The 24,658-nt window shown below is 47.4% G+C and overlaps 1 protein-coding gene across 3 annotated transcripts in view; it reads right to left on the reverse strand.

The window, feature by feature from the left end:
• The window catches only part of KIF19 (kinesin family member 19), a 63,421-nt gene extending 38,968 nt beyond the window's left edge, over positions 1–24,453 (reverse strand). For all 3 annotated transcript variants that reach the window (XM_029599241.1, XM_029599240.1, XM_029599239.1), the window contains exons 1-2: positions 24,286–24,453; positions 19,669–19,749 (exon numbers count right to left, since the gene is read on the reverse strand). In XM_029599241.1, the coding sequence (XP_029455101.1) occupies positions 19,669–19,749; positions 24,286–24,324 (120 nt within the window). In that variant the 5' untranslated portion in view covers positions 24,325–24,453. The remainder of the gene's footprint in view (positions 1–19,668; positions 19,750–24,285) is intronic.
• Positions 24,454–24,658: the final 205 nt, after the last annotated feature.

Raw genomic sequence — 24,658 nt, forward strand, 5'->3', positions numbered from 1 at the left:
GCTGTTTTCCACCCCAAAAAATCACCAAACTTGCATGAGGCACTCTTACCGAAAGATGAGGGTCTCACCCGCCAAGACATGAAATCCTCTGATTGGCTGATTCCTTCATCCTCGCCTGTACTGAGGGACGGTTTCCCCTGGTTCCCACATGTCCCACATTCCTGCAGCCCTCTCTTCAAGGTTCCCCGGAATAATCCTGCTCCTGTGCGGCCCGCTCCCGGGTGCTGCTCCCGAAACCATCGTCAGTGAACACAGCGCACGGCTCAGGGCATTATCCCCCCCCGCCGGGGTGCAAGTCCGGTCAAGGCAGAGTCCCCAGCAGCATGAGGGTCCCGTGCGGTCATCACATGGCAGGGGCGAGGCCAGGGATGCACCTTAAGTGCCTCCGCGACAATGGGATGGCAGCGACGGTGAGGCCTAGACTCCCCGCCACATCTGGAACGGTCACATCCACCGAATCGTAAGGAGGCCCATCCTAGAGAAGAGTCTGGGTCTGAGCTTGGGGGACGCATCGGTCCTCGACACCGGGAAGGGTCTCCGGTACCACCCTGCAGCGATGCGAGGCCGCAGGCTGGGAGAGCACAGATGGCGCATTAAATCCCCATTTCCAATCAGGAGCAGGAGTTGAATTCTTTGTGAAGGGAGAGAAAGAAGTGCAAAGTGATTTTTTTTACCAGAAGAAAAATACCTTCTCACCAGGGTCTTCCAGATTTAGAATGAGTAAGACCCCCCCCCTCTCCCAGTAGGAGTGTGCATTAAACACAGAACCAGCAGGGGAAGGAGAAGCTGAGAATCGCAGGGGAATGGAGTCAGGAGAGAACTCCCGGATTTTCTTCTACAGCCCTAAACTCAGACGGCTACTGGGCTCCTCGGGGGAAGCCTCGGCACATCACAGAAGGAAAGCTCTCAGACTCACACTAATGTCTGCTTACAGTGCAGCCCAAGAGGGATCCCTGCCCTCTCCCTCTTGTGGGAAAGGATAGCATGAGAAGAATATCTGGCTAAAGAGAGATCTAAGAAAGCCTTCCTACAGTGCTCTCCACATGATTACTGTCCTAGGGCTGGCTGGGACCTGTGACTTAGCACTGCAGCGGGCAGAGAGGGGAAAAAAAGGGGAGCAAGAGAGAGGACCAAAAGGGTTGGGCACAGCACCGGCAGCAACAAAAAGAGAGGAGCGGGTAAATGAGACCCTGCAGATCTGGAAGCAGGCACACCTGTGCCCCTGCAAGAAAAAGAAACCTCCCCCGTCTCCTGCTGCCAAAGTACAAACACCTCCCACAGCAAACACACTTACTTCTCCCTTCCCCTGGCAGCAGACCACCTATGCCCCTCCCTGCCACCCCAACCCCCCCCCCCCCCACACACAGGAGACACACCTACTCCCTATCCCTCCTCCCCTCACAGCAGGACACCTATCCCTCCCCCCCCAACACATAGGAGACACACTTTCCCCATCCATCCTCATCCTCCTCCCCTCACAGCAGCACACCTATCCCTCCCCCCCCCCCCCCCACACACATACACACACAGGAGACACACCTACCCCATCCCTCCTCCTCCTCCTCCCTCAAAGCAGCACACCTATCTCCCCCCCCCACACACACACACACACAGGAGACACACCTACCCCCATCCCTCCTCCTCCTCCTCCCCTCAAAGCAGCACACCTATCTCCCCCCCCCACACACACACACACACAGGAGACACACCTACCCCATCCCTCCTCCTCCTCCTCCCCTCAAAGCAGCACACCTATCTCCCCCCCCCCCCCCCACACACACACACACACTCACACACAGGAGACACACCTACCCCCTATCCCTCCTCCTCCTCCTCTCCTTACAGCAGCACACCTATGTCATTCCCCCCCCCCCCCCACATACAGGAGACACACCTACCCCATCCCTCCTCCTCCTCCTCCCCTCAAAGCAGCACACCTATCTCCCCCCCCCCCCACACACACACACACTCACACACAGGAGACACACCTACCCCCTATCCCTCCTCCGCCTCCTCTCCTTACAGCAGCACACCTATCTCCCCCCCACCCCCCACACACAGGAGACACACCTACCCCATCCCTCCTCGCCTCACAGCAGCACACCTATCTCCCCCCCCCCCCACACACACACACAGGAGACACACCTACCCCATCCATCCTCCTCCTCCTCCCCTCACAGCAGCACACCTATCTCCCCCCCACACACACACACACACACTCACACACAGGAGACACACCTACCCCCTATCCCTCCTCCGCCTCCTCTCCTTACAGCAGCACACCTATCTCCCCCCCACCCCCCACACACAGGAGACACACCTACCCCATCCCTCCTCGCCTCACAGCAGCACACCTATCTCCCCCCCCCACACACACACACACACACAGGAGACACACCTACCCCATCCCTCCTCCCCTCATAACAGCACACCTATCTCCCCCCCCCCCCCCCACACACACACAGGAGACACACCTACCCCATCCATCCTCCTCCTCCTCCCCTCACAGCAGCACACCTATCTCCCCCCCCCACCCCCCACACACAGGAGACACACCTACCCCCTATCCCCTCCTCCCCTCACAGCAGCACACCTATCTCCCCCCCCCCCCCCCACACACACACAGGAGACACACCTACCCCCTATCCCTCCTCCCCTCACAGCAGCACACCTATCTCCCCCCCCCCACCATACAGGAGACACACCTACCCCATCCCTCCTCCTCCCCCCACAGCAGCACACCTATCTCCCCCCCCCCACCATACAGGAGACACACCTACCCCATCCCTCCTCCTCCCCCCACAGCAGCACACCTATCCCCTACTGCAGCAGACACCAGCACTCCCCCTCCTTCAGCAAAACCCCCACCCCCACAATGTCCGCTCAGCTCTGTTCTGTACTGACATACAGAATAGGACTGAAGACTCAGGACAGAACAGGCCTGCTAAGGACTGAGACCAGGGAATGGGGAGCAAAGAGGAGGGGGGGGGGGTATTCTGTCCTCTGGCAAGATACAAGTCCTGAGCAAGCAAGGTGACTCTGACAGGAATTAGTTAACAAACAGTTCTGAAGAAGCCTTTGTTCTCAGCTTCTAGTTACCTTCTGAATCCCTCTCTTGTCCTATGCTGCCCCTCCTCCTCCTCCTCATCCTCTCTGCTTCTCTTCCGAAGCCAGCTGGCCTTTCATCCAGTTTCCTTCTCCTGGAACACCGTTCTCTCTCTTTCAGCTCCTACCTCTCCCCAGTTTACACCAGACAATGGCATCCCTGTGCACTTGGGCCCGTGGAAGGGGCAGCGAAAGTGGACCTGGCCCGAGCTCGGACAGCTTTCACTTGTCTCCCCCACTCCTCCAAGCCAGGGGTGCACAGGGCACAGCACTGCCCATCACTCCACAGGTGAAGCACAAATATGAAAAAAAAAAAAGGATCTCAGAGCTCAAGAACACCAGCGGCATTTCATCTTAGAAATGATCAGATAACCAGGAAACCACACACAAAGTGACTCAGCAGACACTGATTCCCTCTCTCATTACCGGGCATGGCCTTCCTCTAAGTCTACATTCTGCTTTTACCCTCACCCTTCCCCTTCCTCTCACATCAAAACCAAGAAATCAACCTTAATAAATGCCCTATCCCACCTGGCCTAAGGCCATCCCTTCTCACTCCTCATTCTTTCACTTACTTTATTACAACTTTGAATAGAAACATAGAAACATAGAAACGATGGTAGACAAGGACCAAATGGTCCATCCAGTCTGCCCAGCAAGCTTATGTTAATAACTTCTGGCCATACAAGCCACCTTTATAATTATCAGTTTCCCAGACTGTCAAAGTCAGGGCCCTTGTTGGTCGCTGTTTGAGTCCAATTCCCCGTTACCTCTTGCCGTTGAAGCAGAGAGCAATGTTGGAGTTGCATCAACAGCAAAAAGGCTTCTTGATTAAGGGTAGTAATTGCCATATCAGCAAGCTACCCCCGTGCTTATTTGTTTTCCCAGACTGTGCGCTTCAATGTCCTTGTTGGTTGCTGTCTGAATCTAATTCCCCAGTTCTTCTTTTCCCCCTGCCGTTGAAGCAGAGAGCAATGATGGAGTTGCATCAACAGTATGAAGGCTTATGGGTTAAGGGTAGTAACCGCCACACCAGCAAGTTACCCCCATGCACTCTTTTCTTCATTTCCATCCTGTAGTCTTTAGGGATCCACAGTGTTTATCCCATGCCCCTTTGATTTCTTTCACCGTTTTTGTCTTCACCACCTCCTCCGGAAGGGCATTCCAGGCATCCACCACCCTCTCCGTGAAGATTTCATGACATTGGTTCTGAGTTTTCCTCCCTGGTATGATCCCCCACTTCCTGCCTGATGAAGGAGTTTAGGGCTCTAGGAGGCCAGTCACAAATGTATCAGTGTAGGCCATTTAAAAGGGCTCATCTAGAGTTTGCTGAACTTTATTTGTATCTATCTACAGTAAGCAGCTTTATACCCTGTAGAGTACTCACCAGCCATTAGTTAACATAAGAATTAGAGTTCTTTGGAGTTATTATTGCTTACATCAATATATGCACACAATATTCTATAGGTCATCTTGGCTTCCTTTTTTTTCTCCAAAATCATATATATGTAAAAGCCTCTGTGGAAACCAAAAAGTGCTTTAGACCTCAGACAAGGGCACCAGACACCAGTGTTTTGTTAGGAATACATTCAATCCCCTTTGTTTGTGTTTTGGTGATTTCCTTTTTTTTTCTTTCAAAAACCTTCCAGCAGTTCCATGAAATCATTAATCGAAAATAACACTGAACAGGATTCACCACTTTCCCAACAAACTCTAATTACAGAACATGGGACAACTAGGACCACTAGAGGAGACCGGTTTTACCCCCTCCTGCAGTGTGAGGCGCGGGGGCCTGCCGGTGGTTCCTACAGGGTAGCAGGGAGACTATTAGCAAACCGCAGACAGAAAGCACACCCCATAAACATCTCTGTGACCGAGTAAGACCTAGAAAGGGAAGGACCTAATGGACCATAAGTGTCCCATGGCCCAGATCTTACAGGTTCTCATACTCTGCCCAGCTGGGACCCACCGAACGGCTGTGAGAGGCCACAACACAGTGGTATTGCTGGACTCATGGCCTTTCCAAACAATGCTAACAATCAGGCCGATACAGTAAAAGTCGCGGGAGAGCAGACAAGCGCCCGCTCTCCTGTGTGCGCGATTCAGTAAAAAAAAAAATTCAAATTAGGGCCTGCGGTAAAAAGAGGCACTAGGGACACTAGCGCGTCCCTAGCGCCGCTTTTTTGACAGGAGCGTCGGCTGTCAGCGGGTTTGACAGCCGACGCTCAATTTTGCCAGCGTCGGTTCTCAAACCCGCTGACAGCCACGGGTTCGGAAACCGGACGCCGGCAAAATTGAGCGTCCGGTTTTCAACCTGCGAGCCGCGGGCCGATTCTAAATTTTTATTTATTTATTTATTTATTTATTTTTTAAACTTTTGGGACCTCCGACTTAATATCACCATGATATTAAGTTGGAGGGTGCACAGAAAAGCAGTTTTTACTGCTTTTCTGTGCACTTTCCCGGTGCCGACAGAAATTAACGCCTACTTTTGGGTAGGCGCTAATTTCTGAAAGTAAAATGTGCGGCTTGGCTGCACATTTTACTTTCTGTATCTTGCGGGAATAACTAATAGGGCCATCAACATGCATTTGTATGTTGCAGGCGCTATTAGTTTCGGGGTGGTTGGACGCGCGTTTTCGACGCGCTATTACCCCTTACTGAATAAGGGGTAAAGCTAGCGTGTCGCAAACGCGTGTCCAAACGCGGAGCGCACTGTACTGTATCGGCCTGAATGCTAGAAAGGTCAGTAGGTGATTCCCATTATGTTTAAAAATGCAGCTCTGGTTTTGCTCTCATGGGTTTCCTGGCTTTCTCCAAATCCTACCTGACTATCCACAGCTTCATCATCCAACAGTGGGGCTCTTCCTTAGCAGAGCCAGGAAACAAGAGGAGGAGAGAGAGAGAGAGCGCACACAAGGAAGAAAAGAGAAGGAGAGCACGGGCAGGAATGCCATTCTGAAGCTATTCGGACCCAGGAACTCCCCACTGTAGGAAAAAAGTGAAAAGTAAATAGAACACAATGACTCGTACTGTCATAGAGAGCCTCTCCTTAGCTCCTGCTTGTGCAGCCAATGTACTGCAACTCAACTGCACCAGGCTCCCTCTCCTCTGTCACAGACTTCTGATAGATAACAGGGGGATGGGGGAGAAGTTGCCAACTAAGCAGGACTGTCCCGCCTTGCATCTTGAGCCTCAGAAGCTCAGTGTGAGAATCCCGTATCCCGAGGGAAGGGACGCCGCTCTCCTGAAATGGGATTCTTCTTTCTGGTTTCTCTCACCATCCTCCATTTCAATGCAGATTTTGACCTTTTCTGAGTAGCTCTGGCTACAAAGTTGTTTTTTTCTTCTCAGAGAAATTTAAAACTGGAAAACAGGATGAGCGAGAGCGCCCAGCATCAGCTCGATCTATTCACCGCTGCTGTTTGGGATCCTTTCCCCATTACTGTACACCTCCCTCCACGTGATAACGTCTACCCTCATACTCCCCCTCATATGATAACAAATACACTCCCCCCATGTCATATACACACTGCCCTCACACTCTACTATGTGATACACTCTGCCCTCACACTCCATGTAATACACACTACCCCACACCCCTGTGTAATAAAAACTAACCTTACACTGTCCTATGTGAGACACACGGCCCTCACACCCCCTTATGTCATAAGGCTACCCTCGCACTCCATGTAATACACACTACCCTCACACTCCCATATAATGCACACTACCCTCACACCCCTATGTAATAAAAACTAACCTTACACTCTCCTATGTGAGACACACTGCCCTCACACTCAAATATATATAGGGAGGAGGAATAGCCTAGTGGTTAGAGCAGTGGACTATGAACCAGGAGACCAAGGTTCAAGTCCCGCTGTCACTCCTTGTGACCTTGGGCAAGTCACTTTACCCTACATTGCCTCAGGTACAAAAGGTTAGATTGTAAGCCCTCTGGGGATAGAGAAATACCTACAGTACCTGAATGTAAACCGGTGTGATATCTCAATTGAGATGAATAACGCTACCCTCACACTCAAATATAATGCATACTACCCTCACACCCCTATGTAATTAAAACTAACTTTACACTCTGCTATCTTATGTCATACATGCTACTCTCACACTCCATGTAATACACACCCCTATGTAACACACACTACCCTCACACCACTATATAACTAACCTTACACTCTATATGAGACACACTGCCCTCACACACCGTTATGTCATAACGCTACCCTCACACTCCATGTAACACACACTACCCTCACACTCCCATATAATGCACACCACCCTCACACCCCTATGTAATAAAAACTAACTTTACACTCTGCTATGTGATACACACTGCCCTTATACTCCCTTATGTCATACATGCTACTCTCACACTCCATGTAATAAAAACTAACCTTACTCTCTATTTGAGACACACAGCCCTCATACTCCCTTATGTCATAACGCTACCCTCACACCCCTATGTAACACACACTACCCTCACACCCCCATGTGATGCACATTACCCCCACACCCCCATATGATACACAGTACCCTGACACACCATGTGATACACACACTACACTCAGTCTCCTTGGAGCTAATCACCGATTTTCAGAAGTGGAACTATTCATGGAAATGAATCCTATTTTCTCGGAGATTCCTGGGCAAACCAGGCAGAAGCTGACAGATAAGACAGAGGAACAGTGATATATAATTCTGGGAGGGTCTACCCACTGCCAGAGATTAAAACTGTGCTTTTTATTTTGGGGTTTTTTTTTTTAATTTTGTTATCCCTCACCCTCTCTCCCCCTTCTTTCCATCTGTCCCAGCTACGTAAAGCCGTTACCATAGGAACAATGCCCTCCAATAAAGCATGTCACCAGTGAGGCTTCTGATAGCATTGTCCCCCCCATCCTCTACACAGAGCAAGAGCCACTCAACGCCCCATTCCTCCCGGCTCTCTTTATCTCTCCACTGTATCTCTGTTTACCCTGGGATGTTCATTTGTAATCCACTTAGAAGAACTTGTTGAACTTGGCGGAACAGAAAATTTTTTAAATAAATAAATGTGAAAATCCCAAGTCACACACATTGTTTAAAACTCTCTTGGTGTATGTATAGATTTATGTCTGAAATGTGCGCATCGTTCTGTCTCTGCCAGTGCATGTCAGAAGGGAGAGGGGGGGGAAGGACCTTGCAAATATTTTCGACTTTGACTCCCGAACCGAAGCAATAAAGCTGAGAGGCAATGTGCTTTTCCAGTATCCTTTCTCTCTCCCTTTAGGTGCTTTGGGTGTAGACCCTGGTTTACTTCTCACCACATCCGAGGTGGCTCATGTGCACAAGAGGACCCCAGTCTAGAAAAGAGAGAGTGGGGACGGAAATCGGAGAGGCTCAGGCCAGGAGCCCTTACAGAAAAAAAAGAGATGAGAGGAACCTTTAGTGACCAGCCAGCCATTCAGTGAAACCCCTGAAAGTGGAGACCCACCTCTCTTTACAAAGTGACTCCAGAGGTAAAAGTGGGCCAAGCCCATCTCAGGCCCCAGAATTCTCACTTCTCCTGATCCCAATGCTGTGGGAGAGAGCAGGGCTTGGGTGTCATTGCTTGTGTGCAATGGGTCTGGCCAGAGCTGTAGCCGGGCAATTTGGCGCCCCTGGCCACCAGCTGGGAGACTCTTTTCAAGGTTTGTACAGCAATGCCTATGGCCAGCGCAAGGGTATTAGGTGCCCTAGGAAAATGTTACAGCCTTGTACCACCACCACCCCCACCCCCACCCCCACACCACCACACCCTCCTCACATACAATTAAAAATTATGAATTTATAATAACAGAATTTACATGAAAAAGAACATTCAAAGCACAGTCTTCTGAGGTAAAAAAATATCACTTACAATAGGTATATTATATTTACATGCACTGCTGAGGTGCCAACCAGAAAACTCTGCAAAAAAAGCAAGAGACGCTTGGAATCTGTGTGGTATTAGGCCTACTGTAATGCATCTTGGGCATGGGCATGACCCTCAGAGAGCCACTCAAACAGCAACAGCCCTAAATATTACACCAAGCCTAAAATAGTAATAACCCCCCCATTAGGAAAACAGAACAATCCAAGCTGCTATAGATCCGTACTTAGAAACTACAAACTAACGGATTAACTCACTTCAGTCACACATGCACACATAGACCCTCAAATACAGAATAAAGAGACCATACAGTATACATAGAAATTTACAGACAAAACCTGAAATGGAATCCACAACAAGCCAAATTCTGTATGCACTGCAACAGTGTAAAACATAAAAACATTACTATTCCTCAAAAAACAAAATTAGTAAAACCATACCAATAAAAAGAATAATTCAAAATAATGAATGCATATAATAACATTCAATAATTAAAACTCATATAAAAATCTTCCAAACATCAATAAAATATTTCAAGACAGACACATCAAATAACACCCAACAATTAAAATAAGGATTTTAAAAAATTCCCTGTTATCCTTACCTTGGAACTTTTGATTTCCAGATGCCCTGAAATTGTCATGGATTAGCAGGCAGAAAGTAACTCTCCCAAATGTGATTCCTCTCATACACACATACTTTCTCTCATTCCCCCACATACATAAACACATGCTCTCTCTCTCTCCCACACACATCCACACATACTCTCTCTCACTCTCCCACACACATGGTCTCTCACTCTCTCACACAAAAGCACACATGCTCTCTCTCTTCCACATACATGCTCTCACTCTCCCACACACATGCACACATGCTTTCTTTCACTTTTTCTCAGACAAACTCACATGCTCTCTCTCACTCTTCCACACACATGCTCTCTCACTCTCCCACACAAAAGCACACATGCTCTCTCTCTTCCACATACATGCTCTCACTCTCCCACACACATGCTTTCTTTCACTCTCCCACACACATGCTCTCTCACTCTCCCATACACAAGCACACATGTTCTCTCTCACTCTCCCACATACATGGTCTCTCACTCTCCCACACATGCACACATGCTTTCTTTCACTTTTTCTCAGACAAACTCACATGCTCTCTCTCTCTTTCCCACACACAAGCACACATGCTCTCTCTCACTCTCCTACACACATGCTCTCTTACTCTCCCACACAAAAGCACACATGCTCTCTCTCACTCTCCCACACAAAAGCATACATGCTCTCTCTCTTCCACATACATGATCTCACTCTCCCATACACATGCACACATGCTTTCTTTCACTCTTCCACACACAAGCACACATGTTCTCTCTCAATCTCCCACACACATGCTCTTTCACTCTCCCACACACAAGCACACATGCTCTCTCTCACTATCCCACATACATGCTCTCACTCTCCCACACACATGCTCTCACTCTCCCACACACATGCACACATGATTTCTTTCCCTCTCCCATACACAAGCACACATGCTCTCTCTCACTCACCCACACACATGCTCTCTCACTCTCTCACACAAAAGCACACATGCTCTCTCTCTCCCACATACATGCTCTCACTCTCCCATACACATACACACATGCTCTCTTTCACTTTTCCTCAGACAAACTTACATGTTCTCTCTCACTTTCCCCACACACAAGCACACTTGATCTTTTTCACTCCCTCACACAAGCACACATGCTGCCTCTTGCTTACTTCCTCCTTGACTTAGCAGGCAGCAACAGTCTCCTTCTTCAGCCCCTGTGGCCAAGGGAATGACTTCCGGCCACAGGGTATTGGACTACTTCTGGCAGGGCGAGCTCCTCCTCCTCCTCCAAAGCAGCGAGGCCACACCAAAATCGACGGCGTGGTAAATGCTGCCTTACGATGTGAAAAAGCAGTGCGGCCCTGCCAGAATCACCAGCGTTGTAAGCAGGGCAGCGCTGCTTTTCCACTTACTAAAGTGGCACCGACCACGTCATTGATTTTGACGGGGCCACGCTGCTTTTTCTTTTGCTGAGGACCCGCCATCCGCACTACTCTACTTGATGTGGGTCTGGCAGGGCCTGAGGAGAATAGAAGGATGGTTCAATGCAGTAGTGACTTGGAAAAAACCTCCCTCCCACACCCCAGCAGGTGTGGCAAGAGCCCTGCCTCCAATAAGGAAATTCTGTCCTTGAATCCTCAAGGGGAAAGTTAGCAATTCGTCACGCACATGAAACTGCCTTTAAAATGCTGTGTAGAGAGGAAAGGAGACAGACAGAAAAAGGCAAAGGAAGAAAGCAAGAAAGGCAGAGAAGTTACGTACAGTGCCGATGCAATATCGTGCGCTCAGGCTAGCGCACAGGTCAACCCACTGTTGGACGTGCGGTTTGGATGCGCGTCCATAACTCTTGATGCAATAAGGTGATCAGCGCGTCCAAAAACGTACATCCAAATTGGACGTAGCTAATAGCAGTCATCACATTTAAATTCCACGTTGATGAGGCTATTAGCCAGTACCCCCTTATGTAAAAAATAACTGTGCGCCCAATGCACACATCTTAGCCCGCAAAACTTAACGCCAGCCCCAGAGTGGGCATTAAGTCTCGAGGAGCCGAAACGTTTAACAGAAAAGCAGAAAATACTGCTTTTCTGTGGTTCCTCTGACATAATATCATGGTGATTTTAAGTTGGAGGAACCACAGAAAGCAGCAAAGTGAAAAAAGAAAATGTCTTGAAGGCGGTCAGGTTAGGTAAACGGATGCTCAATTTACCAACGTCCATTTTCCTAACCCATGGCTGTGCACAGGTTAGGAAAACGGACACTGGTAAAATGGAGCATCTGCTTTCGTAACCCTCACTGACAGCCACTTCTCCTGGGCGCCCAATGCCGAGGAGGCGCTGGGGATGCACAATTCCCCCTAGCGCCTCCTTTTTAGCGCAGCGACTCATCAGCCTACTGTATTGAGCTCCCAGGAGAGACAAGAACATAAGAACATAAGAACATGCCATGCTGGGTCAGACCAAGGGTCCATCAAGCCCAGCATCCTGTTTCCAACAGTGGCCAATCCAGGCCATAAGAACCTGGCAAGTACCCAAAAACTAAGTCTATTCCATGTAACCATTGCTAATGGCAGTGGCTATTCTCTAAGTGACCTTAATAGCAGGTAATGGACTTCTCCTCCAAGAACTTATCCAATCCTTTTGTAAACACAGCTATACTAACTGCACTAACCACATCCTCTGGCCACAGATGGATGGGCGCGCGCTGGGAAAGCAGACGCTCAATCATGAGCGTCCATTTTTCCCGCGCGGATATTGCATCGGCACTGTATGCAATCAACTCACTTTAGCCCCCACCCCTAGGCAAATGTAGAAAAGAGCAAAATTATGATTTTTCCAGAAAAAAAACAAAAAAATCTCAACACAAATACAGATTATTCCTAAATAACCAATACGTTGAACACACCCTGGATTATATACATACCTTGGCTGACAGTAAGTATATACGGGAGTTTTAAATTGGTTATAAAGACGCCATAAGAAAATAATTAAGGGCTCTATATGCAATAAAGAACCCATTGGACAGTCTCAGTCCGCCAACAAATTTACTATTATATCATTTGACAACATCAATCAACCAGTCCTCTTATACAGGCATGAAGTCTGTGATCTATCATTAACCCTAAACTTTACAAAATGACAACAGAAAACCTACACCACCAGTCACAGGAAATCCCGAAGAAGAGCCGAGGGACCTGAATCAGTATACCCTGGAGGAGATGAGAGAAAGGGGAGATACGATACAGACTTTTAAGTACCTGAAAAGTGTTAATGATGCACAGGAATCAAACCTTTTCTGATGGAAAGGAGGCTGCAGAACCAGGAGTCATGAAATGAAACTTCAAGGGGGTAGACTCAGGAACATCAGGAAGTATTTCTTCATGGGAAGGGTGTAGGATGCATGGCATGCCTTTATGGAAGAAGTGGCAAAAACGAGAATGGTAATGGAATTCAAAAGGGCATGGGATAAAACACTGTTACGCGTGCCGCCCGCGGCTGCCCTGCGGCGCGGCCCTCTCACCTTTTCAGACGGACTCCAGCTCCTGGCTGCTCTTCACTGGTGGCGGTGGGATGCCAGCTCCGACCTCGGGTTCCCTCCGGTGCCTCCGGCCCTGCCACGCTACCCACTGTTGCCAGCCAAGATGTCCCTGTTCGTCGGGCCTCTCTGCGTGGTCCGCGGAGAGACGCTGCCATCAGCACCGCGCCCCTTCCTAGGCGCGCGCATGCATCATTGATTCCTTTAAAGGGCCCGCGGCAGGAACCTGGCCGCAGACCCGGATGCTGACGTCAGACTCCTCAGCATATAAAAGCTCAGGCCTCGCTCCATAGCGTTGCCTTTGCAACAGGTCTCCTTGTACTCCGAGTACTCATTGCTGATCCTAGAATCGTCTTCGTTGTGTTCCTGCTCTCCCTGTTCCTGTTTCGTCTATGTGTTGGACTGACTCTTTGGATTTGACCACCGCTACGCCTGACTACTCTTCAGCTTATCTCCAGCCCCGGACCTCCGCTACGCCTGACTACTCTCCAGCTTATCTCCAGCCCCGGACCTCCGCTACGCCTGACTACTCTCCAGCTTCTCTCCAGCCCTGGACCTCTGCTATGTCTGACCATGCCTGCTTTCTCCGTGCCCTGACCACTGCCTTGATTGACTATGCCTGCCTTCTCTGTGCCCTGACCACTGCCTTGATTGACTACCCCTGCCTTCTCTGTGCCCTGACCACTGCCTTGATTGACTATGCCTGCCTTCTCTGTGCCCTGACCACTGCCTTGATTGACTACCCCTGCCTTCTCCGTGCCCTGACCACTGCCTTGATTGACTATGCCTGCCTTCTCTGTGCCCTGACCACTGCCTTGATTGACTACCCCTGCCTTCTCCGTGCCCTGACCACTGTCTTGATTGACTACGCCTGTCTTCTCCGTGCCCTGACCCTTGCTTTGAACAACTACGCTACAGACTCTCCTGTGTCCAGAGTTCTATGCTGCTTGCCACCACTTCCACTCGCCGCTGGCTCTGATCCCAGCCTGTCAGTGACGCCTCTCCTCGCCTATCCTCTGGACGTGGACTTACAAGGCTTAGACCTTCCTTTACTCAAGCGCCTCCAGTTCCTCACTGTTCCTTTGGCGCCTGAGTTCCATACCGAATCCAGTCCAGGATAGGACAACGCCATCTATCAGCTGCTGTCTCTGGGTTGAATCACCTTTCATCTAACCTCGAGGCCCACCTAAGTCCTGCAGGCCCCAGCACCCAAAGGCTCAACCTGAGGGGAATGAGGGCTGGTATAGGTGACGCTCCAGTGGCCTCTAGCTTCAGCCCACTCCACCTGCTGACAATGGGAACCTATAGGTCCCTGCCTACAGGTTGCGTCAACTCCACCTCAGCCCAAGGGTCCACCTCCGACGCAACAAACACAGAGGATCCCTAGTGATTAAAGGATGGGGATGATCAAAAGGGGTAACCTTTGTTAACTGGGGTAACCTGCACAGAGTGGTAGCTACTACCCTAAATAGAAGGCATGGGAGTAATGTGCAAGGAACTGCAGTTTACTATCATAAAATAAAACAATTTGTTTAACATACTGGATGGACCACTTGGATCTTTTTCTGCCAACATTTACAATGTTACTATGTTAGTCATCGTATAAAAAAGAATATTCAAATTCTGGTGTCACCTCAATAACAGTGACAAACTTCATCCACTACTAGGCACTCTCAGATGCAACACAAAACAATGGAGAAAAATATGATACCAAACATACCATATCAAAACAGCACTAACTTTTAGGATTCAAACAACAAAACCTCTGCCTATGAAATGGCAGCACTGCAAATACACTGGGCCCTAGAGCACCACTACACCTCCTACTGGGAAATTAGAACACAGTGGAATGCTACAGATCCCTACACAGAACCTACATACTAGCACAAGTCAAACCCAGAATACGAACAGACCCTCAACAAATACAGACTAAGGGACCACAAATTAGAAGTAAAAATATTCAAATAAAATTGAGCTGGAAACCCCGAGAAGCCAGACTGTATGCAGTGCTGTTGGAAACAGGGTGCTGGGCTTGATGGACCTTTGGTCTGACCCAGTATGGCAAATCTTATGTTCATATGTTCTAAAATATGTTGTCCCCTGACACCCGGCCATAAATGAAAACTGACCAGAAAAAATATGTACCCTGCAGTTTTGTTTTACTTTAATCACTGTCATGTATTACTTTGGCAGCACATGTACAAACGGTCAGGTCAACAGAGCTTCCTGAACCTGAATCCAAAGGAGAGAGGGCAAAGTAAAAGCAGAGAAGAAAGAGAAATGTAGAAGGGAAGAAAAGAAAAGACCACAGCAAGAAAGAGGGACATAAAAGGAAAAAGGCATCCATCTGAGTGAGACAACTGGCAAGATGAGACAGTCACTGCTGAGCCTGACTCAGAAATCCCCCCCTCTCACCCTCACAGTGCAAGGTTCCACCCGTGTGCCCAGCAGCAGATAATCAGCTTCCATGTACACATCGCCCCTCCCAACCACAGGAGTGCCATCGACTCAGCCCCACTCTTTCCCTCTCTAACATTCACCACAGAGTCAGCAGCAAAGCTGGAATTAGAACTCAGACACGAGCTAGGAGTAGGGTTGCCATCTGGCTCCAGATTTTCAGGACAGGCTGATCCAGTCCTGGTTTTACTCCATTGCATGCAGGGACCTGTAGTCTTGCTCTCCTAAGGAACGGCAATAGGGAAGTCAGAACTACAAGTCCCTGCATGTAATGGGATAAAACCAGGACTGCATCAACCTGTCCTGGAAATCTGGAGTCAATTGGCAGCCCTAGCTAGGAGATGGAATAACTCAGGGTCACACACAGAGAGGCAGAGGTGGGATTAGAACTGAAGCACAGGAGATATAAGAACAAAAGATTTGCCTTACTGGGTCAGATCGAAGGTCCATCCAGCCCGGTATTCTAATTACAACATTCACCAATCCGGGTCACAACTACCTGGCAGCATCCAAAACAGCAGATAAACTCAATGCCGCTAACATCCTAGGATAAGTTGTGGCTTTTAAGTTTACCTGGTTAATAATGGTTAATTGACTTTTGTACAAAAATAATAAGAGGACAAAAACCTCAAAAACAATGAGGGCAAAAATAAGCAAAGGTGAAACCCCTAGTGTAAAAGTTCATAATCGTATATACCAAACATATGTTGGTATTATTGAAACAAACTTCTATATAAGTGAAAAAGGTGCCTTCGTACTACTGCCACAATGTATCCATCTAACCAGAGGGAAGGTTTTATTTATTTTATTTGTTTTTAGAGTGGCTGTATGATATATTTACAAAGTTTTGAAGACTTTATGGATTTGCTTGCACTTTGTATTTAGCAAATATCTTTAGTGCCCAGTGATTAAAAAATTGTAAGCCATTCCACATATCCATATGTTTAAAACAAATGGGAGCAAAGTGCGTGGCGGCTATATGAGGGCACCTTTTTCTCTTGTATAGAAGCTTGTTTCTATAATACCAGCATATATTTGGTGTGTAAGATACTTTTACACTGGAAGATTTCACTTTTGTATATTAATGACTTTTCCTCCAAGAACTTGCCCAAACCTTTATCACATTTTATGACAATGAATTCCAGAGCTTAATTGTGCGCTGAGTGAAAAAATATTTTCTCCGATTTGTTTTGAATGTGCTACTTACTAACACCATGGAGTGTCCCCAAACCCTTGTGGTTTTTTTTGGGGGGTTTTTTTAAAGAGTAAACAACCGATTCACAATTACCCTTTCTATTCCACTCATGATTTTAAACACCTCTATCATATCCCCCCCTCAGCCGTCTCTTTTCCAAGCTGAACAGCCCTAACCTCTTTGGCCGTTCCTCAAACGGGAGCTGTTCCATCCCCTTTATCATTTTAGTTGCCCTTCTCTGTACCTTTTCCAGTTCAGCTATATCTTTTTTGAGATGCGGTGACCAGAATTACACACAATAGTCAAGGTGCGGTCTCACCATAGATACAGAAGTATTATGACATTCTCTGTTTTATTCTCCATTCCTTTCCTAATAATTCCAAACATTATGTTTGCTTTTTTGATCGCCAGCTCACACTGCGCCAAGGATTTCAAAATATTGTCCACAATGACACCCAGATCCTTATCCTGAGGCAGAAGGAGATAACAGGCACAATGTAACCTAACATTGTGTAAACATAGCATGGGTTACTCTTTCCTATGTGCATCGCTTTGCACTTATCCATATTAAATTTCATCTGCCATTTGGATGCCCAGTCTCCCAGCAATTTCCCACAATTCGCTTGTGATTTCACTACTCAGAATAATTTAGTGTCATCTGCAAAAATAATAACCTCACTCGTCATTCCCTTTTCTAGTCCATTTATACATCCTGCTGAGAGAGCTTCCAGGTATGGTGAAACACTCTCAGGATACAAGTACATTTTTGCACTTGGCATTGGCAGTAACATGTAAATGCATTTTGCTGAACTGGGAAATGTGGCATAGCAAAATCATTCAGATTATGCAAGTAGAGTGGCTGGACATGAAAATGTCTAAGCGTGCATTTTCTGCCCATTATGTAGAAATGTGAAAGATTTTTTCAATCAGCTGCAACCAAAACTGAAAACTGGTGTTCTTGCAATGGGATACTCCATGGACGGAGGAGTTAAACCTTGATCCTTGCATAAGAAGTACAGTGTTGCATGTAGAACGGAGCTATTATGTTATTGCATGTTTTCTTTTGGGACACAATAGAAGCTATGGCTTGTAGGGGGGATGTACTGACATTGTGTGGGGCTGCCCAAGTATACAAACTGATTCTACCTACTGGCTAGCACAAGGGGTGGTTACATACAAGGTAGTGGGTATAGGTATGTTAGTCTGAGGGTGTGGATGGCTGAATGTATGTGGGTGGCTGAGTAGGGTGAGTAAGGATGATTGTAGGGGGAGGTATGACAGGGTAGGGGGAGGGCCGGGATAAAATTGTTAAAAATCTATGTGGCTCGGGTGTTTGGTGGTTTATGTTCTTCCGGTGGTAAATATAAGTGATACGAGAACTAATGTTAATGGTTTTTGTGCTTGGGAAGGACATTTGATTTGTGCTTGCGTACATTGTATTTAAGCCACTTTCAATAAAAAATATTTTGAAAAAAAAAAAAAAGCACTGGTCCTAGTACAGAACCCTGTGGCACTCCACTGTTTACCTTCCTCCGTTAAGAAAAGTGACCATAAAGTCCTACTCTCTGTTTCCTATCTTTTAAAATGACTTGCCCAGGGTAATGCAGAGAGTAAGTGATAGAGCTGGGATCAGAAATTAAAACTGAGGCAGAAGGGGATCACAGGCATTATCCAAGGGTCAGGCAGAGATGAAGCTAACATTAAACCATTAGAAGCCCTAATGAATGAATGAAGGAAGGAAGGAAGGAAAGACCACTACACTAGGACATTAGTAGACACAAAGAACCTGTGCTCTTGGAGGTGTCTCACAATACAACCTCTTAGTGCAGGGGGAGCATACGTACAGAGAGCTGCAGAGGAGGCCCTTCGCCTTTTTACTGAGTCAATGATAAATGTAGCTGAGGCTCACAGGGCTGTAATCATCCCTAGATTTGCCCAAGTGACCCAGCTCAAAGAGAGGGATTCTAGGCCAGCCCTGGATTTCTGACACTCCCATCCTGGTACCTGCAGCGCCGAGGTCAAAAAATGGTAGGAGTGGGGGCTACAGTTTCCACAGTGCACTTAACTGGCAAAAAATCTCCCTCCTTGGAACAGGTTCACTTGGGAGCTCTGCTCTCAGTACTAAATCACAGGAGCCAGGCTAGAAGTTAAAGCGTCACAGAGTGTGGGCACTTGTGTCACACACTCAAATCCACAATTTCAGAAGGTGCATCCCCATGCCCATGGAAGCAGTGGGAATGTGGCAGGGGACATCACAGACAGTGATTAATGCAGTAATGTCACTCATCACAGGCAAGATGTGTAAGGTTGCCAGCAAACGTCAGGACTTCCTTGTTGTGGAGAAGCAGCCTAACAGTTAGAGCAGCAGCCTGAGCACCAGGAGTCAAATCCCTCTTCTGCTCATGACTTTGGCTGAGTCACTTCACCCTCCATTGCCTCAGATACGTACTTGGACTATAAATCCTCCAAGGCAGGACAATGCCTCTTGTACGTGAGCTTGGATTTGGAAAAGCGAGCCATGAAGCAGGGACAGGCTGAGCCACTTCTGGGTTTGCCCCCTTGAAGTCCTGCCTTTCTCAGGGCAACAGGAAGTACAAGTCCAGAGAGGTCACAAGGCAACACCAGGACTCACCCAGACCATCCCGATGGACTTCAAGACACAGCCTGGGATGCTATGTGGAGTTCTACCCTGGAGATGTCATGGCTTTTAGCTTTTCCTTCCCTAAGCTCAAGAACCCAGGGCATGATGCTGAAACCCTCTGTACCCTGCAAGGTGAGCGGATCTCCTGCCCTTGGATCAAATTCATTTTCTACTTCCCACAAAAAAAAAAAGAGGAAAAACCCCTGTTGGTATATATAGCTGGCACTTTACCTGTTCATCCACCCTGTGTGCAATAATACCAGCGCCTTCCTCCAGCTCCACGTCGTTGATTGGCCGAATCCGGAGTGCCACCTGAGACATAAATGGAGAACCAGTCACTACAGGCATGACAGCATGATAGAGCACAGCACCGTGACCCCCACATCAATGCCCCTTTCCTGCCACATGGGGATTTCTGAACTCAAATTTAGCTGATAAGCTCATTGGGACCATGTAAGGTTCCTTGTATAGTGCTGTGTACAGTGAAGGCACTACGGAAACATAAAATCTCGTTGCCTGGCTATTCTGTTACTTAAGAACATAAGAACATAAGAACATGCCATACTGGGTCAGACCAAGGGTCCATCAAGCCCAGCATCCTGTTTCCAACAGTGGCCAATCCAGGCCATAAGAACCTGGCAAGTACCCAAAAAACTAAGTCTATTCCATGCTATTGTTACTAGTAATAGCAGTGGCTATTCTCTAAGTCAATCAATAGCAGGTAATGGTCTTCTCCTCCAAAAATGTATCCAACCCTTTTTTAAACACAGCTATACTAACTGCACTAACCACATCCTCTGGCAACAAATTCCAGAGTTTAATTGTTGAGTGAAAAAGAACTTTCTCCGATTAGATTTAAATGTGCCACATACTAACTTCATGGAGTTCCCCCTAGTCTTAGTGGTGTTCATCTTAATAAGAAATCAAGTGGTGTTTATCTTAATAAGAAATCAAGATGCTTCCCTTTAAAAATGGCTTGCTAGTTCCACTCTCATTTGCAGTCTGTGGTCCTGTCAGGCTGCATGCCAGGGCCTAACAGTCTCATGCTGCCTGATTACACCACACACATACACACACACACACACACAATTAGCCCTGGAGTTTTAGTTTTATGTTTAAACTCCCTTCACTAAGCACAGACAGACACTGGCTCACAAATGACCTCTACTCTGATCTGCAGTGGGCTCTCTCGTTAGAGAATAAGATGCATTTTATCCTTCCATGATGTCCCTTGACCAGATCCTAATAAGTGTTTTGTACAGTGGCTTTCATTAGGTGGGCACCAAGTTGAGATCAGCCAAACGTATCACACCTAATGGCCTTATTATAAGCTAAAAATAATACCCCAACGTTTCCCCAGCTGCTGAATGCACTGGGACTGTGGCAGCCTGTGCGTCCAGGAAATGTACTACACTGTGATCATGTTATTACATCACCCGAAATGCTGCGTTGTCCAGGGAGAGCATGGCCTCAGTACCCAGAGAGCCTAGCATGCCACACGTCTGGCCCAATGCTGGCAATTAGTGTATCCTTCGAGGAGAGGAATCAGTGAGGAGACCTAGATCTGGGACTCAGCTTCCCACACAAGGCAGACAGAGCAGCAGCACCAGTTCACATGCATGGAGGCTGGCTGGCACAGACAGTACATTACCAGGGCTCAGGCTAATTACCCCAACCATGGTATTCCCAGCTGCTGAGATGGCGTGCTATCGGTAAGTCTGGGTCACTAGACAGAAACTGCAGCTTGCTGCAAGTCACACAGCACGAAATGGGTAAACTAAACAGGATCCCACCATGACATGATTAGAGCTAGGAGCTGTAAAGGAAGGGTTAGGGTTAGGAGCTGTAATAGCGCTAGGGTTAGGTTTAGGGACTAAAATAGGGTTAAGCTTATGGCTAAGGATGTGTTAGGGTTAGGCTTATATTTATGGGCTACGATAAAGTTCGAGTTAGATTTAAAGGCTGTAATAGGGTTAGGGTTTATTTTATTTATTTATTTATTTATTTACTTATTTAACAGATTTTCTATACCGACATTAAAATACACATCATATCGGTTTACATTATAACAGCAGGTAGAAAATACATAGAACGGGGAGGTGGGCGTGGATAAACAGCAAAAACAAGAGTTAGAAAGGGCTCTAACTGGGAGCCCGAGGCAATAGTTAAAAAAATGAGGGGGGGAGGGGGGTGTAATGAGGGAGCTATATACACAGGGTGGGGTGGAGGGGTATAGATGGGAAACTATTTACAGAGGGTGGGGTGGAAGGAAGGTGGGGCAATTAATTACAGGGGACGCAGGGTGAGGGAAGATTGGAGCAAGGTTAATCCGGAAAGGCTTGGTGGAAAAGCCAGGTTTTTAGCATTTTACGGAATTTATTTGGGCATGATTCCAGGCGGAGGTTTGAGGGCAGTGCATTCCATTGGGTTGGGCCTGCAACTGAGAGGGCACGGTCTCTGGTTGAAGTTAGTCGGGCCCTTTTAAGGGGTGGGACTTGTAGGGTAAATTTGTGGTTTGCTCTGGTGGGGCGGGCAGATTGAGTGAGACGGAAGGGTTCACTGAGCCAGGTGGAGTTATCATTGTATATGGCTTTATGTATGATGGTGAGTGATTTGAAGAGTATGCGTGATGGGATGGGAAGCCAATGCAGGTCTTTTAGGATAGGGGTTATGTGGATAGGGTAGGGTTAATGTTAGGTGCTGAGATAGGGATGGGGTAGGGGACTATGATATGGATAGGTCCCTGGGGTAGAGTGGTTGTGATAGGAGTGGTGGGGGAGAGGAGCCTACAATATGGAATGGCCTTTTGGATGATGCATAAAAAAAAAAAGGTGGAAATGGGCCCCCTTTCTCTGAAAAACCAAAAAGACTAAACTCATCTTATTCCCACCTCTTCTCTTCCTCCAGTCTGCCACAGAACGGAGCCGATGCAGGCTTCCCAGAGGAGAAGATGGGCACACAAGTGGATGAGATGGTGGCCTTGGGAATCAGTTTGTACAGCTCTGGGTACACTGTTGGTGCTATAACTACTAGTCTATCATAAAACTCATAGCTAAAGGAGAGCGTTATGCTCTTCTCCTGTGCATATAAAGTAGTAAGGCAACAGGCAATGACAGAAAGAGACCATTTTGGCCTATCCAGCCTGCTCAGTTATCCCTCTTCACACTGTAAGGATATATCACAGCTGCCAGCCTTCTTATTCAAAGCATTTTTTTTTCTTCCTCGTTGGTTTTCTATCATCCTAGATAGAAGACCATACAAGACCCCCACCCAGAATCCTCCCCCCCCCCCCCCCCCACACACATGTCTTACCAGCAAACTTTGCAATAATCTAAACGGCTGTCAAAACTAGTAAAGCTGTCACTCAAATATCAGCATTTTAAGTTCCCAGGGCTTTGCTAGACAATACCTGGCCACCATCAGCCTGGGCCTGCACCGCCCCAATTGTTTTCTGTGGAGCTGGAACCTGCTGGATTCAATCTGGCTGCTCCTTGAGGCTAGGATATAGCACATGTACATACACACATAAATCTATGTACACGTGTGTGTGGTGTGTGTGTATATATATACGCACAGTATATTTCTTTTTATAAATACTCACTATGTGTTTTTACTGGCTATATGATTTTAGTATTTGAACCAACAGGTTGTTAATTCATTTTAAACACACGATATATATACTGTTGTATTTAGAAAGGTTACCAGCTGGCCCGCCTATCCCTCTGAACTACATATACTGTACACAGATATACATAATGTACATTGGTACATTATGACCCACAAAGTCTGGGTGCCCACAATGTCATGACTTAGAGCATTACAGTACCATCCATTGAGCTATACTCAGAACATCCTGAATTTACAGCATTTCATCATTTCAAGGAGCAGCTGACAAAAGTTACTGGTCCTGAGCAGACCTGAGTGTGGTGACAGCGAAACAAATTGAGGCAAAGTGTTTCCCCTGTGTGTTCATTTATTCTACTTGAAAATTTGATTACTTCTCAAACTGCATCACAACACGGGGGCCAACATAATAAGCTGAGCATTAAACCTGCTGCTGAAATTCAGTGCATAATTTCTTTACACACAAGCTAAAACATTTTTTTTCCTCCGGATACAGTAAGATCATGGTATGCTAATACCTCGGGAGTTAAAAAAAAATACACACAAACCCAAAAATATGCATAAAAATGCTTAGCACACAGAAAAACAGGATTTGTGTGCATAATTATATTTTATGTATCGAAAACATGGTTTATGTGCAGTGATCATGTTTTCTGCACATAAAATAGGACTTATGTGCACAAAAAATGTGTTCAACGCAGAAAATCCCAATTACAATTCCCAGTACTGGAACTCCAGTTTCCCTCATAGACTAATATTAGCTCTGGAAACTTTACTCCGCCTCGGACTAGGAGTTAAGTTTCCAATGCTAAGAAAACACAGGTAAGGCAGCGAACCTTAGCATTAGGGGTGTAATAGCTAATGCCTTCATCAGCATGGGATTTGCTAACCAGTGTGCACATTTTTTTTTTTTTGGTGCAAAACTCCTTGCTGGGTCTGCAGTAAAGTTTGCATGCAAAAAATATGTGCACAACTGAGGGTTAAACTGCACATGCCTTATTTCATTGGCCTCTCAGAGAGGATGAGGAGGGCAAGGGCTGTCTAGCTCATCCTGACCTTGCCTTTGGAGCTCACACCGAGGAAGTAAAGGTGGTGGCTTCAACATTCAGTGCCAAATTAGCCCTGATCAACCCTAAGAGAAGATTGCGTACTACCTATATCTATCTATCTATTTACCTAAGAACACACGCACGCCAAACCGACTGCAGAATGTGCATTACTTACTGTGAGTTGCTGGTCTTTGGATTCACCTCCCTCCTTCATGGTCCTGGCTGTGTGTAATTATTACAGTCTCTTGCATGCAGCAGGCGGTGAGGGGGCACTAGCAGAGATGAGCCGCCCGCATTGCTCAGCACCGCCTGGCTGCCCCCTCGTCACGTTCACCCCACCCCCTTCCCCAGTGCCTCGAGTCCCCGGAAATTAACTCATCCCGTTAAATATCCAGCAGGACCTCTCACCCAGGCGGGGCTGGGAGCTTCTGCACCCCCCGGGGCCACATGTCTAACTGCGGTACAGAGTCATTACATGCTGATTTTTTACATGGCTTCTTTCTCTAGGGTGGGTAGCAGCATTGCCCGCTCCTGTCGAACCTGCCTGG

Source organism: Rhinatrema bivittatum, chromosome 4 (assembly GCF_901001135.1).
Source record: "Rhinatrema bivittatum chromosome 4, aRhiBiv1.1, whole genome shotgun sequence".
In the NCBI taxonomy this organism is placed as follows: domain Eukaryota; kingdom Metazoa; phylum Chordata; class Amphibia; order Gymnophiona; family Rhinatrematidae; genus Rhinatrema; species Rhinatrema bivittatum.